Source organism: Molothrus aeneus, chromosome 32 (genome assembly GCF_037042795.1).
Source record: "Molothrus aeneus isolate 106 chromosome 32, BPBGC_Maene_1.0, whole genome shotgun sequence".
Taxonomy (NCBI): domain Eukaryota; kingdom Metazoa; phylum Chordata; class Aves; order Passeriformes; family Icteridae; genus Molothrus; species Molothrus aeneus.
In genome coordinates, this window is record NC_089677.1 from 2,463,098 (window position 1) to 2,480,508 (window position 17,411).

The 17,411-nt window shown below is 42.3% G+C and overlaps 1 protein-coding gene across 1 annotated transcript; it reads left to right on the plus strand.

Moving 5' to 3' along the window:
• Positions 1-3,352: 3,352 nt before the first annotated feature.
• STYK1 (serine/threonine/tyrosine kinase 1) lies at positions 3,353-16,689 on the plus strand. The gene is made up of 10 exons (XM_066568446.1): positions 3,353-3,395; positions 10,399-10,503; positions 11,361-11,504; positions 12,471-12,719; positions 12,969-13,150; positions 14,887-14,970; positions 15,202-15,410; positions 15,619-15,659; positions 15,943-16,039; positions 16,485-16,689. Exons 2-10 carry the CDS (start codon positions 10,437-10,439, stop codon positions 16,687-16,689), a joined length of 1,278 nt encoding a protein of 425 aa, XP_066424543.1. The 5' UTR covers positions 3,353-3,395; positions 10,399-10,436.
• The last annotated feature ends 722 nt before the right edge of the window (positions 16,690-17,411 follow it).

Below are 17,411 nucleotides of genomic sequence, written 5' to 3' on the forward strand. Positions count from 1 at the left end.
CAGGGGGATTGGAACTGCAGGGTCTATGAAGGTCCTTTCTAAACTGTTCTGTGATTCTATGATCTTTGCATCATTGAAACCAAAAAAGCTGGAGAATGTGTTTGCAGCACTAGGCAAAATCAGGTTAGATTTTTTTCTGGAGAAAGAGCAACAAGACTCAAGGTTTGTCAAGAGTTAATAGATAGGAATTATCTGGTTTATAGCAGAGTCCCATTTCTGAATTGTCCATGGTCCAAGTCATGTCCCATTCCAGATCAATATCCAAATGTTTAATGGTTTGGGCTGTCTCTTGTTATCCTTTTTCATCCTCACAAACACAAACTTAGTTCTGTTTTTAAATTATTTGGTATATTAGTATTCTCATTATGCAGCAGACTTGCTCATCTCTTGCCATCACCGTTCATTTCACTGCCAGCTGAATAGCTGGTTTGAAGCTGAGACTCTATCTTCAAAATAAAATTAAGTATTTATTCACCTAAGTTGCATGAATGCAAATTTATCACAGAGCATTGTGTTACTAAAGTTTTGCAGGGGTTCAAAAGCAGCTGAGTAAAATCCCTGAATAAAGAAAGTGCTAGCAAATTACTGGACCTTCAGCTGGCTGATGAATATTGATTCCTAACATTAGGTCATTTCAGTTTTCTACTTTATTTATTTTCATATGGTGCAACCTTTGGAAATTTCAAATAACAAATACTGCAGGGCTGAACTGAAAATCACAACAGAATTGCCATTAAACAAAAAAGGCTTGTAATTTTTCTTGATTAAGGAAACCTGCTACTTTGAGAGGCAAAGCTCATGAAGCAGAGCAGACACTTGGGATAATGATGGGAGGTTTTCTTTCGCTTTAAGATAATTCCTGTGCTGTGCCGTGTTGTGCTTATCTGCAGAAACTACATCAAGGGTGTGTGTCCCAGAAAGGTGCTGTCCTTCCTCTGCATGGCCCCTTCCCCAGCCACATCTTGTTCTTTCTCACAGTGTGTTGTTACCAATGATCCTTGCTTGGCTCTGCAGCTGCCTGGCCGTTGTTGTTTGAGACTTAGACATTAGCCCCTTAGCTTCTGAGTTTCTACACCTCTGTGGGCTTATGCTTACCAAAAGATCAGTCACAGCCTGTCAGCTATAAGCCACAGTTTCACGTCTTATATTAGAAGGTGAAAATAAGAAGTTCAGAACCCATCTTGAGGCTATGGTGCTGCAGCTGTGTGTGGTTAGGATGGTTTCTACGTGTGCTCCGGCTGTCTTGGAGATAAAGAGGATGGTTATGTTAATAAAACTGCCAGTCTGCTGCCTTTCAGTGTGCTTAATCATAAGGAAAAAACAGAGAAGGATAGAGGATGTTAAACAGGCAATGTTTTCTTTGTGGATGCACATACAATACAAGACATAGCAGGAAAAGTATGTTTTTCGCAGGACAATAAATGACTTCTGTCACTTCACTAAGCAGGGGGAAAGGCTTGTTGATGAATGAGGAGGATTATATAGGCTGAAGCCTGAACTCTGAACCATTAAAATATCTTATCCAACCAGTCAGACTGGGAGCACAACAGGGACACTGGTGGGGAAAATTAAAAGCTGCAGCCATTGCTGCTTTTGCACATGCTTACCCTGAATATTTAACCCTTTGCCTTTCACACTCTCTTCCACAGTAGAGAGGTGTAGAAACTGAAAGGAGGAAGATTTTCAGTTGTCATATTTTTAAACAGGAATCTGAATAGGTTTTCCCATAGGTGCCCTTGAGGAGGGTGCCTGTGGAATGTAACTCATTTCAGTAAGGAACTCATTTAAATGAGGAACTGTTATTTGCATTTTACTACTATTTAATGGAGAATGAGGTATAAGACAGATCCCCTGCTCCTTCATGGAGAAAACACTACAGAGAGTCAATGCAAATTAGTACCAGAATGAGAGGAAAGCTGAAATCAGAGTCTAGGCCTACATTCTACAGCTGTAGTGATCTTTCTATTTCAAGAAAATTTTCAATCTAGAAGATGTCTCTCCTGGTTTCTTAGGGGATAAAAATCCATATCACAGGACTGTTTTACTGATACTACTTTGCCCACTCCTGCCAGTGTCTGTAGAGAGATCAAGCAATGAAAAAACCACTCCTGCTTTTCACCATTTTGCACACATGGGTTAATGACAACTGGAAGAATAATGCTAAGGAGAAGTCTCTCTTAAATTAACTATTGTCTTTTGATACCTAAAGGTATTGATAGTCCCACAACTAGAGTTTTCCCCACAACAACATAATTATATGCAGTGACAAAATGTTAATAGGAGTAGATGAGTTTGGCCAAAACAGTTGGCAGAGATCATATCATCTGCTTCATCTTCCCCAAGCCACCTGCATCGAGTTGCTGAGTGTGAAATGAAGTTTGTCTCTCAACAAGAACTGTTGTTTACTCTTGAAATGCAACTGCCTCTCACTCCTGTGAAGTAGGTAAGCAAATAATCTTGTGTAGACTCACATAGGCAGGACTCAGGAATCTGAAACTCTTAACACAAGATTTATCAGTGACAGGGGAGGGCAGACCAACAGCTGGGGCTTGCATACATGGATTGGTTGGTAAGAAAGTCCCCAGAACTAAAATGCAGAAGTGTGATGAAGATTAGACCCCACGGCTGCTGAGGACACCAGGGAGCACAATGGAGACCCCTAGGGCATCATGGCAGGAAAAGGTCACAGGGAAGTTCAGGAATATTGTTTGTCCATGCATTCTGCCAGAACTTTCCAAAGTTCTGGCAGAATGCATGCACAGCCCAAGCAGGAGGGACACCAAGGGGCAAGGCAGAATGTGAAAAACCCTTTGTTTCTGCTGTCTGCTGTAGCATATTTTGATATCATTAGTCTTTTATCTCTTTCTTCATTTGCAGACTGTATGGAATGCTTTTTCAGCCTCTGGAGTCCTGGGGGTTTTGTACAGATTTTCTGTTCCAAGAGCCCATTCTTTTTAAATGTGAACCTGTAGCCAGAAGTGTATGAATTCTTTTTATTACATAACCTGTCCCTCTTGATCTGTGTTGGTGTGCCTTTCAAACCCCACTGCAGGTGCCTGCCCGGGGGGCTCTTTGCTGTGCCTGTCTCTGTCGTCAGCCCATGAGCAGCTGGTGTGTGGAAGCCAGACAGACCTGTTCTGCAAGTGTGTGCCTTCCTGTCAGCTGCGGTGTTGGACATCCCTGGGGAGACAGCTGGGGAGACCTAGAGCAGCAAGGAGCTGAACCTGGGTGGGACTGGAGTAGAAAAATCAGTGAGGAGGAACTTAATCATAAGAATTACAACCCTACCAAGGTAATCATCAGAGTTACTGGGAGTGGCCTCACAAACTGGGAACCGGCAGCCGGAGAGCTTCAGGAAAAGACAACCGCAGGGCAAAGGACGTGGTGTCACTCAGGTAAGTGAGAGAAAGAACTTCTGGAAGATCAGCCCATGAAAATTAATTTCTTAAAAGACTTTTAATAACATAAATGTGACCTGAATTAGAAGGTGGCTGTACTGTAAAGTCTATATGTCTCTGTGTGTGCATGTGCATATGTGCATGTGCTTACTGCTGGTAATGAAGCTACTTACAGCCATTTCTGTGATCGTAATGGTGCTGGGGTTTGAGGAAAAAATAAAAGAGGGATGTCCTCTACACTCTGTCTGATTTGAATGAAATGGCTCATAGGCCTTTTTTAAAGAGGAAGAAATTAATAAAGTAATTAAGTTTTGTATAAAATTAGCCTCAGTTCACTGAAACAGGGTGATGCTATGCATGTGTGTATAAATATGTCCAGTCTTTAGTTAAGTAATACATGCCTCGGGCTGAATTCAGAACTAATTACCATTTTACTCCCATCACTGTTGCTTGATTGTAATGCAGTGATCTGTAACCCAAAGTGGTGCAGATATCTAGATTTTTATGTGTTTACCTGTGTGTGCATGAGCTACTGATTAAATTACAAACAAAATCTGTGTTAGATCCACCAAGAAACATCCAGAACTTGGAAAACTAAAACTAAAGTTATCTACACAGCTTCAGGTGGCTGTGAATTTATGAAACCAGATTTATGTTGGATTTCTGAAACCATTAAGCAGCAATGTGATGTCATACAGTGTTTTTATCCCGCAGTTGATTTTTCACAACAAGAGCTATTTGTATGCATGGTCCTTTGAGACAAAAATCCTTCATTCTTCTCATGTTCTGTCATAGCTTTTGCTGTCACGGTTTTTCAGAATTTTTGTATTTGTGCTGGGGTTTGATACAGGCTTAATACAGACAGCTACCAGCAAAATCAGAGCTCAGTCAGCAGGGAGACATTTTCAAAAGTAGTATATGATTTTTGCTTTCATAAAAGGAAGCCATAGATAATAGAGTACTGTTGAAAGTTTGGCCTCTAGACTTTTAATAACCTGCTCATTAAGGGCTTTGGTGTAATGTACTCCGTGGGGTTTTTTTATTATTTTAACTCATTCTTCAGATTACCTGTGAGGAATTACTTTGGGTGGCCTTAGTTCATTGGGAATGTTCAAGATATGTTAATTTTCCAGAAATTATAGTAGTCCATGTCTGCATTAGAAAAAAATATCTTTGTCTTAATCCTCATTCAGGTTCTGTACCATTTCACACTTCTGTACTTAGATTTTCTTATGCAGCACAAATAAATTAATTTTTGTAGATGATCTAAGCAAAACCTAGCACCGTAAGAACTTGCATATCTCCACTGAAATGGTGCCAGTTAGAGCTAACATTTTTAGCATAAAGCACAGCAGCAGTGAGTCCTCCTGACTCATTTTTCAGTGCAGTAGTGACTGTTAACTTTGCCTGTTTTTCCTGCTCTATTGAAAGGGAGCCAAGTTTCCTCTAAGTAACCACCTGCTCAAATAGCAGCATGGGCCTCATTATTTGCTGTTTTCTCTGTGATCTAGCTCTTCAAAAGTGGTCAGCCTAATTTTCTTCCACTCTCTTAATATGCTTCTGTAGCAGCTAGCCTAAGTTTGATATTCCAGTATTGCTTTTAATTTTGGACCAAGAGAAAATCTTGTGTTTCTGTATCTGATTTTTGAAACACTGTTTTCTTACAGGGTGTTACAAAAGTGTTTCAAAAGTGAGTTATACCAGCTGTTTCAAAAGTGAGTTATAATACTAAATCTTTACAGCTGAGACATTGCTACAGCAAGCAACAGGATATTATTTTTAGTCCTTGATCTCAAGGACAGAAGGGACTCTGGTGTGGCTGGTCAGAATTTCCCATTCAGCACAGGTGAAGATGCTGCTTGGTGACCCACAGCTGCCTTGCAGTGAGAGATGAGGTGACTCCGTGGGCCAGGGAAACCTTGCAAAAGTGACATGGTCTGCCAGGCTGTTGGAAATAGTCTCTATAAGGTCTTCTGCTGGCAGAAGAGACAGAATATGCAGTCTAACAAATGGATGGCTGAAACCTGTCGGGCTCATTTTTTATTTGTTTTGGATGCTGCTTTTAGTAAACGGTGGACATGACAGGGAAAAAAAAAATCTCTTTTTCACTGTTTGCTTTACAGTGGTGCTTTATTCCTCCCTCTTCTCTGACATTCAATGTCCACAACTGCCCACACCTGTGGTTTCCTGCTGTTTTGGTTCCTGCAGTTCCCTGGTAGCTCCTCTCCTTTCCTGCTGCACAGCCAGCACAGTGCGCTTGTGCAGAGCAGTTGCCAAAGCCTTGACTGTTGACCATGTTTAAAGGTCAGATAAAAGAGGAAGGAAATAATAAAAGCAGCAGTGAAATAGCAATGGTCAAAGCTGGAGAGCAAGGTTTTGCCCCTGCAAGAAATTGAGTAGAAGACATAACGTTTAAGGATTTGTCTTTTATCAGTCAGGCAGTGGGCTGGACGAAAATTACTGAATTACTCAGCTGTTCTTTATGTGCCTGTAGTCACATTACAGCTGGTCCTCCCAACTAGTGCATGAAAAACAATTATTATTTTTACAACAATTATTAAAAAACAATTATTATTGTTATTATTTTTATAATAAAGTGGTATGCAGTTAACATGGGACAGGATGTCTGGAGAAATAACTGCATTAAGTCCATGTCAGCTCATAGCATTTTTTATAGGGTCTAATAAAGATCTAGATGAATCTTAGTCTTTGTTTTTGTTGTATTTAATTAATCAGCTGTTTCTTTAGACCTTTAGCTAATCATTACACAAGGATTTGAATGTTTGCACTGATGATGGGAACTGCTCATAGCTTACAAATTAGACATATTCAGGGGCAAAACTGTATATTTGCTGTGAATATGGACAACTTAACTCTCCTGAACATGGCAGGAGCAAGCAGCAGGCAGCTTCTGTGTGGGCAGTATTCAAGCTGTCTGTTCCCATATATTCCATGGACGTCTTAAGTCTTGATATTTCTTTTCAGTCTTCACCACAAAGTTTGTCACTCAGGCTTCTTAAGTCTTCGTCCTGGCATTTTAAATAACATAATGAGAACTTCAAGGCCATAAAATGTCAGAGAGGATTGATTACTATAGGGTTTTACAATTATGTGAATGCTTCTGCTATTGCTATGGGGACAATATCCATCTGAGAATGAATGACAGGGGACTGGAAAAATCATGGTAAGGCTTCTGCTGGCACACAGTGCTTGTGGATCTGTGCTGACACAGGGAGTGGTTTCACACTGCAGCTTTAGATGAATTAGCCATTCACCCCTGACTAATACCTGCCACTAAAATGGCAGGAAATCACCATGGCAAAAGAGCAGTGGATTTTTCCTGCTTGGTTAGTGGTTTGAATCAATTTACCATGTGATCAATTGCACATTTGAGAGCAAAACAAGCAATAAGAAGACAGCAAAGACAGGAGATAATCCCTTCTTTTGGCATTGGTGAACACTTAGTTCAGCTCAGCTACATTCACATTAACTATTTGGGTTTCCTGAACTGGTTTAAGCAGCTCCCACACCTGCCACCTTCTAGCTGCTTATTCCTGTCGCTGTGTTGCCGTCTGTGCTTTGTCTAAATTGCCAGGGCAGCAAAACAGCTTGGCAAGCAAACACAGCTGGAAACAAAATGCTGCCTTTTCCCCAAATGTTCATCCTGTTGGCAAATGTGCACAGAGGGGCAGTGTTGGTGTGGAATGGGGGCTACTTAACCTGTCACTGCTGCCAGGCTGTGGAACTGCTGTGCCACGTGTAGTGCGCACCAAGTAGCCTGCTAGGAGCAGTTTGCAAGTGCAGGTGACTGTAGTTCAACTTCTGCTAAGGTTTTGCCTTGTATTTCCCGTTGTCTAAGAGCAGCTGCTTCTGCTATTTTTAGGTACTGTGGTCTTCATTGTATATTTAGCTTTGACATCAGGATTTGGGTTCAGAAGGGTCAGAAGGCTCTGCAGGGGGATCTGGACAGGCTGGATCCATGGGCTTAGGCCAGTTGTGTGAGGTTCAACAAGGCCAGGTTGTGGGTCCTGCCTTGGGTCACACCAACCCCCTGCAGCTCCAGGCTGGGGCAGAGGGGCTGGAAAGCTGGTAAAGGCCCTGGGGGTGCTGGGAACAGCGGCTGGACAGGAGCCAGGTGTGCCCAGGGGGGCAGGAGGCCAATGGCACCTGGGCTGTGCCAGCCATGGTGTGGCAGCAGGGCCAGGGCAGTGACTGTCCCCTGGGCTGGCACTGCTGAGGCCACTCCTCAGATCCTGGGGCATTTCTGGGAACCTCAGGACAAGAAATGGACATTGAGGGGCTGGAGTGTGTCCAGAGAAGGGAACGGAGCTGGGGAAGGGGCTGGAGCACCAGGAAGGGCTGAGGGAGCTGGGGGGGCTCAGCCTGGAGAAAAGGAGGCTCAGGGGGGCCCTTCTGGCTCTGCACAACTCCCTGAGAGGAGGGGACAGCTGGGGGGGATTGGGCTCTGCTCCCGGGGAACAAGTGACAGGATGAGAGGAAACAGCCTCAAGTTGTGTCAGAGGATGTTTATATTAGATCAGGAAAAATTTCTTTGCTGAGATTCATTAAATATTGGGATAGGCTACCCAGTGAAGTTGGTGGAGTCACCATGCCTGGAAATGTACAAAAAGCCTGTGGGTGTGGCACATGAGGGCATGTTTTAGTGGTGAACATGGTGGTGGTGCTGGGCTGTTTGATTTTATGATTTTAATGATCTTTTCCAATCTCTATGATTCTATGAATTTCAGTGAGTGGAATTCAGTCTGTGTAAAAGAATATTAAGAAATCCAGTGGAATAAACAAGCTGACATTTAGTTAAAATTGCACAAATTCTCTAATGCACATTCTAAATTGAAGTAACACAGTGTATATGTGCACATGATCTAGACAGCACTGATCTTGGTACAGTGTTAACCCACAGGCAAGGAAAATCAGAATGCCAGTGAGGTGCAGATTTTGAACCTTTTAAGATATTTTGTTTCCTTTATCCTGTCTTGGTACTGGAAAAATGTCTTCATCTAATAAAATAAGTCCTGCTCTGTGTTGAGTATGCACATGAACACATTAGTTCCACATAACTTTTGTGTATCTCCCATTGCAAAAAATATTAAATGTATAATGTGAGTTCTGTGGATTTCTGAGTTACCATTCTCCTTGTGAGGATAGGAATGTAAGAACTGCAGTGATGTTACTGTTAGACAAGTAAGCTGCGGAAACAGCCTAGTACAGGAATTTATTTAGTCTTGGCCTGAAAAGTAGCACTGAAAGGCCAAGCACTTCAGAATTACCATAGTGAGCAAAACTTCTTTTTCTGCTTGCTGAGTATTGTGAGAGGATAGAGAGAAAGAGTGTAAGTGGGCTTCTGTAATCAATCTTCCAGTGCTTACACCTCCATAAGAAACCGCAGCGCATGGGAGTGCCAGGGCAAATAAAGTGCTAGTGACTGCCAGTGTTTTCATTCCTGGATCCCACGATTCTGCCCTGAGTGTGGATGGAAAACATGAGTGCCACCCACTGGCATCACTGCTGGGAGGTGCATAAAGAGTAGGGAGGAATCTTTTTTACAGAGAGGGACCAGTGTAGACATGGCTGCTGTGTCAGAGCTTTTTCCATAGATCTTTGCTGCACTCTTTGTAAGCACCAATGGGGGTGTATGTGCTTTTGTGTGCCTGTGCATGCATGGTGTGTAAATGTCAGTGTGCATTTCTAGTAAGCACCTGTGCAAAGCCATTGGCAAGTTTTAAGATGGAGCTTGGACTGTTCATGACTTATACAATATGATTGCTGGCTAATGGTCCTGAAGTCTGTGTGTACCTGAGAATGAAGGAAGCCAGGACTGGTCCTGTTTATTTGTGTGTGTGTGTGTGTGTGTGTGTGTGTGTGTGTGTGTGTGTGTGTTAGAGCTGAGGTGGGTTGTTTCAGTATGCTTGCTTTCAGAGTGTACCTGAAAAGCTTGGTATTATTGCTGTGTTATTACTCCTTTGACTGGATTCCTGGTATAGCCAACGTTGGAACCAGGTAAATCTGCTAGCACATTAAGAATGAAATTAAATAAAAAAAGGAAACAGGCTTTTTGTGATACCTTAAAGCACAGGTATATTCCATTTGCCTCTCTCTGCTGTCTCTGATGTGCAACTGGTAACAAATAATTTCACTTATTAATTTTAAGCATGAGAACAAACTGTTAAATATTTCATCACTAAATTCCATAAACTCAATGTCCTATATTTGCCATTGAGGTTAATTGCCTAGAACTCATATCTGAAAGCACAGTAGGTGCTTACAGGATAGAAGTTACAATTCCTATAAAATGTTCTAGATAATACTGTTTGCAAAGCTGTTAAGTCTTACATTTTGGCAATGTTTATAAGAAGCAGTGACTAAACAAGGTGCATGCTTGTACAGGCTGTGGATTTTCAGCTACAAATGCAGAAGAGATGCAGCTAATGTGCTTCAGAATACCTACAGACTTGGCAGTGCTCAGGAGTTGGTACCAGAGAGCCCTAATGACAACTCTTTTTTCTCCTTATCTTTGTACAGCAACAGTAGGAGTTGTGGCAAGGACTGTAGTCAGGAATGGCATTTTCTCTGCATGCTGCTGATCTGTTCACTTGTAATAGACCAGAAGATAAAATGCTGAGCCATTCTGGCATCTTAGAAATGTTTTAGCTAGGAAGGTATTAGATGTTCTTTAAATATAATTAGGTTCATACCTATGGATTTTTGTACATATGCCAGCCTTCAGGACTAGGGGGTCCTCATTTGCTTGTGGAGCACTGTAGAACAAGCTTAACCCTAAATTCTCTCTGGTCATGCAGTGCATCATCCATAGGATATGATAGTGGATGTCCTGTGTCATTCTGCAAGCCTTCAAATCCCAGTGCTGCTCCCTGCAGCCACTGATTGTAAGGGGTAGAAAGCTCCCTATTCACTTCACTTCTTGATTTATCATCATCCTTTCTCCCAATAAACTTTGTTATTATTCTCTATGTCTGTGCAGAAAGTGGGGGCTGGAGGCCTGCTTGCTTGTAACTGAACATGGCAGGGGATGTGAAAAGATTCTCACGGATGCTGCTGGAGTGCAATAGCAATGACAAACTATGTGGTAAGATTCACACATTCCTTTAATAGGATTTCACATGCTTGCAGGAAGGCCAGGTTCACTAAAAAGTGTGCCAAGCCCTTTCTTCTCCTCCACTGCATCCCAGCCCACACAGAAAGATTTGATGGAGCTTTCCCTGTGTTGTGTTTCAGGGAAGAAATGTTTATGGGGATGAAGCCTCTGTGGCTGGATTAATCTCACATAATTTCAGCCATTTTAGAGAATTACTACTTCGAATGAGGTGTACAGCAGTCATTAAAGATTCCCTGCAGCTTCCCAAAGGACCAGTTATGTGGAATTTTGATTTCATGATTTTCTGCCATCTTTGGGAACAGAAAAAATGGTCTCAACCACCTCCAAATCTGGAGACATGAGAAAGATAGATAGTTACCTTCACAAGCCTTGCTAATTGCAATGTCTTCCAGTCAGATTCCAAAGGTGACCACACCTAGTTTCCTTTAAAATGCTCTTTGTAATTTTACTGGAAGGAGCTGGAGCTGTAGTTGCACATGATGACACAGCAATATCCAGCCCGTCCCATCTCCCTGCTGTCCTGCTGCCAGTGCTGTTTCTGTTTCACTGGTGGATGTGACTTCAAATGGCTACAATTCCTGGCCTGCATATTAAAGCATCTAAATAAGTGACGTTAGGTGTGGGAGTCTTAGTGATTTCATACTGTTTAGGTACTCAGCACCTTTGAAAAATAAGGTGGCAGCACTAACAGTGTTCAGCTGTTCCAGAGGACGGAACACACACTTTTGAGGTTGGAAGTTACTGAAATGGATTGTTGCTACAGCACACTGTTTCTGTATAACCATGTAGCAACTCCTTGGTTTTCCATTTTCTTTCTCTGCTGGCAGTTGTGCGTGAATATCAAACAGAAGTGATTGTTGTCCCAGTTCTCCTGGTGGGAGTTTTTGTCATTGTGCTCACTGTGATCCTCTGGCTCCACTGCCGCGGCCTGCGAGCAAAGCGGGAGCAATCAGCACCAGCCACAACCCCAGGTAAAAAAATGCTTTTCAACCAGAGGAAAGAGTATTGGCCAATACAATATGGCCAATACAGCCAGAAGCCAATTCCATTTCCCCATCACTTGAGCTGTTAGGCAAAACCATTTATGAGGATCCTGAGTGGTATTCAGCAATCCAGTAAACATTAGAAAAATTGTGAACACTGATTTACTTCATTTTGCAGCAGCAGTGGTGGAAGCTGTAGTATAGATGGACCTGAGAAAATCTAAAGCATCATGCCATGTGGGCTGTTTAACATGCTGTGGTAACATCACAAGAGCTGCAAAGTGTATTTATGTAACAGTTCCTGGAGGCTGCTGCAAGGAGAGTTTTACTGGGGTAATTATGAATGATAGTAATTTTGGTGTAGATTACACCTAGTTAATGCATTTTCTATACTGCCATTTAAGAAATTTAATTTCAAGCTGCTGTCACCCTCTTCCTATGGAGATAACATGAAGTAGAACATGGTGAGGGGGTAGTAGGTAGTAGAACAGGGTGAAGTAGAACTGGTGAGGGGGTAGGGAAAGGTTTGTTGGTACACATGTGGCTGTGTGGAAATGAAAATACAGTTCTGAGCTAATTTTGTGTATGTAGAGGGAAACAGAACTTGTGCCTATATTAAGAGAAACAATTGAGAACTGGTAATAAAAGAAAATGTTCATTGCTTGAGCACATGGGAATGAAGTCCAAATGTGTCTTATCTATAAAGGTTATGTAGTTAAATCTGGGAGAAATTTCTAGACTGATTCTGTCTTTTCATCAAATAGAGTGGGAGATAAATTCTTTGTCCTCTTCAAGGGCCAGGATAAGTAGGATAAAATAACAGTCTCTTTTTTTGCCCTGATTTCTGAAACAATGTGGAGCAAAAATTAAAGAGCATGGAAGGATGAGCACTGGCATCTATTACAAGAGTTCATCTGTCTGCTTTTATGCATCATATGTGTTTGCTTTTGTCAGTGACAAGAAAGAATCAGCGGGAACACTGCTCAACAGAGAACCGCTACATCCAGCTGAGTGAGAGCTCTGTGGAGAGCCTGCTAAATTCTGCATCCTTGACTCTGAAAGAATTAGAGATACCACGAGAGAAACTCTTACCACACAGCTTGCAGCTGATAAAACTTGGTGCCTATGGGAGCATCTACAGAGCACAGTTGGAAACTGGGAGCTCTGGGAAGACTAAGGCTGTGGTGTTGAAAGCCTTGCAAGGTATGGGCCGTGGTCAGCATCCACTTTGGTACAGTCTCTGTATCCCAGACATGGTCCTGGGCAGAGCGTTGCCATCAATGCTGGGCAAGAACAAGCTATGTTCAGTACAGAAAGTCCAAGATGTTCTTGTAGGAATGTCTTGGTAGGATTAAAGATTGCTGACCATGTTGGTTTTAGCTGTCAACCTGTTCTTTGCTGCTTCCATTTGTTGTTGTTTTGTTTTCAATTTGTTTTCTTTTGTTCTCTCAGATCCAGCTAGTCCCCAGAAAGTAAAGGATTTCTTGGGAAGGATTAAATTCCATCAAAATCTTGGCCATCATGAGAACTTGGTTGAATTGTTTGGATGTTGTGTAGACCAGCTCCCACTTTATATGATCATGGAAGATGTGTCTCTTGGTGACCTGCTGACATTTCTGTGGACATGTCGGAAGGTGAGTCAAAAGAAATGACAATAGAACAGCTTCTTAAATTCCTTAGGTACATATCTATCCATAAGTCATAATTTTTTTTCATCTCTCCATGCATCCCTCTATATCAATCAAAATTATTTCCATGCTCCAAAGAAGTTCTACACAGGTCCAACTTGGCAGATCATTGAAGGGCATTACAGGCACTGGAATTAGAATGAATTCATAAAGCCATCTGAATTTCTAAAGGTTTAAATCATGTCTCACTCCAAATGCTTTTAAGAAAGCAGAGCAGTTACAACACAGGGGAAGGTCATGGGATGATAACTAATTGGTAAAGACAGGAAATAGAATATAAGAATGAAAGGTTGGCACTTGCACTGAAGGGAGGTCAGCTATCTAGGACATGGTGCTGTTCATTCCATGTATTAATAACCTAAAAATGGGATGACAATGACGTGAGGATATTTGCTGATGATTCCAGCCAGTAAAGCCAAGGGCAGACCCAAAGGAATTGCAGAAGGATCTTCCAAGATTGAGAGACTTGCCAATAAAAAGAACAGATAAAATTCAGCATAGTTAAAAATGAAATAATGCACAGGAAGAAGTTTCTTATATATGAATGATGGCTTCATGTCTGCCCATTGCTGATGAGTGGTAAAATCTGGTGGGATGAGGTCTGATAGTATGAATCCAGTGAAAATGTTAACTCAAGCTAAAAAAGAGCCTAAATATCAGGGGAGGTTTAGATTGGATAGCAGGAGGATATTCTTCCCACAGAGCATGCTGGGGCACTGAAGAGGTGCTCCAGGGAATGGTCACAGCTCCAAGGCTGTCTGAGCTCCAAGAGTGTTTGGACAACACTGTCGGGATCAGGGTGGGGTTGTTGGGATGTCCTGTGCAGGGTCAGGAGTTGGACTCAGTGGTCCTTGTGGATCGCTTCCACTTCAGCATATTCTGATTCTATGACTCATTGTTACAAAAGGCACAGAAACAAAACTCTGCTATTACTGTCTAAATCCATCACTCTCCTACATCTGAAACTCTAAATAGAGGATTGCTCCCTGTCCTGTTCAGCAGAAAGTCCAGGTGGTAGGAAATAAAGCTAGTACATGTCATGTTCAAAACAAACAAATGGAGGTGATTCTTCATGATCTGAGGATTTGACTAATGGAATGTCTTGCCACTGACTGGTGTGGATACTGACAGTTCATATTAGGTCAGTTATGGAAGGTAACCTTTCAAAGGTTACTGAACATGTGGAAACCATAACCATCTAAGGAAGTTTTTAAGTAGAATGTATCTGTGGGCTGTAAAATGGCACAGGAAGAACATTGTGTGTTTACCTTATTCTCTCTCTCATCTCTCACTGTTACAGGCAGGGTGGTAGGAGAGATAGACAGTTAGTCTCATACCAGGTGCCCAATTAATGTGTTAGAAATGCAGTTTTCTACTCATCATTCTAATTTATAATATATCTTTCATCTGTGTGGATTGTCATTCTTCACTGTCATTCTGACAATTTCTGTCTAACATTAATTTTTTCCCCATGTGTCAATTTGCCCACTAGTGTCTCTAATATATTTGTCTTACTCAACATACCCTCAGCATCACCCATCCACGTCCTCCTACATTTCAGTCAATTTATGAGCAATTGTGAGAAGGAGGAGCATAAGATTAGATAGATTAGAAGGAAACATTCCCCACAGTCCTACTGCTGTGGCATTTGTTTGAACCAATGCCTCTTATTTTGTATCTAGGATGTAATGGCAATGGATGGTGTCCCCTATGACCTCACTGAGAAGCAGGTATATGAGGTTGGACAGCAGGTTGCAGCAGCTCTGGTAAGTCTGCTCAGGTTGGATGCATTTTTTCCTTCTTACTTGATTGCAACACAAGTTTGTGCGGTGGCTTAAGTCTTCTTGGCCTAAGCACTGAGAATAAAGGCTTTCTGAAAATATGCTTCCTTTATGTTGGTGAGCACATGTAACTCCACAGTGTTGAAGACAAGCATAAACTCAGTGAAAATTTGTATCAATTAAATTTCCTGTTTTCTTTCTTTTCCAATTTCCCAGGCTTATCTCGAAGAAAAGAACTTGTTCCATGGTGACATTGCTGCCAGGAATGTCCTTCTCCATCACAACTTCACTGCCAAGCTCTGTGGTTTGGGCCTGGCCTACGAAACTCACGCACATGGTGCCAGCTCAGTCACACAGAAAGTGCCCGTCAAGTGGCAGGCACCAGAGAGGCTCCTGAGCAAATCCCCTACCATCAAGGCAGACATGTATGGCTTCATTTTGGGACTAGAAGTTCACCTGTCTCTTTTACTCCTTTATGTATCATTTCATGTCCTGAAACTCACAGGAAGGCAGATCTAGTTTCAGCATAACACTCCACTTTTACAGCTCATTCTTTCTACTGTCTGCAGGCCATGCCTAGTTTTAATGTATTTAAGCCAGCAAAAAACATCACTTTGTTTTCTTTTCTTGCAGATGGTCTTTTGGAATTCTACTGTATGAAATGATTACATTAGGTAAGAAGATTTAATGCTAATAAAAAAAAATACATAAAGAAGCAGCAAATTAACAAGACCCAAAATCTCTAATTTTGGAATGTAAAGTTGGGCTATTTAAATAAGCACCCTCTTTTTTTCCAATTTGCCAAGTCTCGTCAATTCCTTTTAGACCTTCTGTTATTGTGAATTGTGTAGAAAAAAAAACAGATTTTGATAGGGAAGGAAGACAACCTTGCACAGAAGCTGCTCTCTGTAACCACTGCCATAGAGTTTGCTACTATTGCTCCTTTTGCCCTTCCAGGTGCTCCACCATATCCTGAGGTGCCACCTTCTGACATCTTATCATACCTGCAGAAACAGAACATTATGAAGCAGCCCTCGAGCTGCCAGCAAGCCATGTAAGCCACTCTCTTTATGGACAATTGAACATGAGGTTGGCAGAGCTAAATGGAAATGAGACATAGAAAATGAGATTGTACACAAGATTTCTGAGTCTAGACTATACTGAGAATAATCTGTTAGCTGAGGAGATTTGTGTCTGCCACATCTCCTTACTGAGTTCTGCTGCATAAAACCTCTGTGGCCAAAACCTTTCTGTCCTCCTCTTGAAAATGACACTTGTTTCCATTCCCTTCTGTTGAAAATGACACTTGTTTTTGTTTGCTTAAGTGCCCTTGCAATTTGCTGCTCCGGTGCTTTCTTGCAAGGTACAGCACTGCTGGGGAATAATTTTTTTCTTCTAAGTGATAGGATATACTCTGAAGTGAACAAAGTATCCAAAGGGAAGACCTAAGGTACATTTCTTTGCATGAAGGCATAATTTCATCATTGCATGATTTACAGGTACTGCATCATGAAGTCCTGCTGGCAGTGGAGTGCAGCTGACCGGCCTTCCCCAGCACAGCTCTTGTGCTCCCTGAAAACAGCCATGAAGACCAGCAATGGGCACACAGTGCTGCAGGTGCCTGAGCCAGTGGTGCCTGAACTCTATGCTGATGTTGCTGGTGTTGATGTGCACAGCCTGGTGAGGGAATACACAATCCTCTGAAGGGTCCTTTCATGTTTTGGTAAAAGAGAAAAAAGTCTCAGAGTTTTCCCTTTCTAAGTATTTTACAAGCTCAGAACGAGATGCATATGTTGGAATCCCTTTGTTCTTCAAACATCTATAAAATCTCCATGCCAGACACAAGAAACTGTTATCATTATTGTTAAATCAACCTGTTGGTATCATTCTGCCAGTGGTCATTTGGGAGTAAAGTGTGTTCAGGAAGCTGTAGAAAATGTAATGAGAAACTTGAGTTAAAGGAGTGTTAGGTTTGTGTGGCAAGGTTTCGGTGATGGGGTGGACTGCAGAGGTGACTTCTATGAGAAGATGCCAGAAGCTTCCCCCAGCTCCACGATGGACCTGCTGCTGGTCAAGGCTGAGCCCTTCAGCAACACTGGTAGCACCTCTGTGATTACATATTTAAGAAAGTGTAAAAGATACTGCACAACAGCAGGTGAAAGAGAGGAGTGTGAATGTGAGAGGAACAGCTCTGCAAACATCCAGGGCAGGGCAGAAGGAGGAGCAGGAGTTGCTCCAGAGCTGGGATTCCCCTGAGATTCTGGGCGCAGCCCACAGAGAGGTGGCTGAGCCTGTGCAGTCCCTGGAGGGCAGGAAGGGTGCAGAGATCCACCTGCAGCCCCCAAAGGAGCCCATGCCAGAGCAGGGGGATGTCTGGAGGCTGTGACTCCAAGGGAAGCCTGTGCTGGAGCAGAATCTGTCCTGGC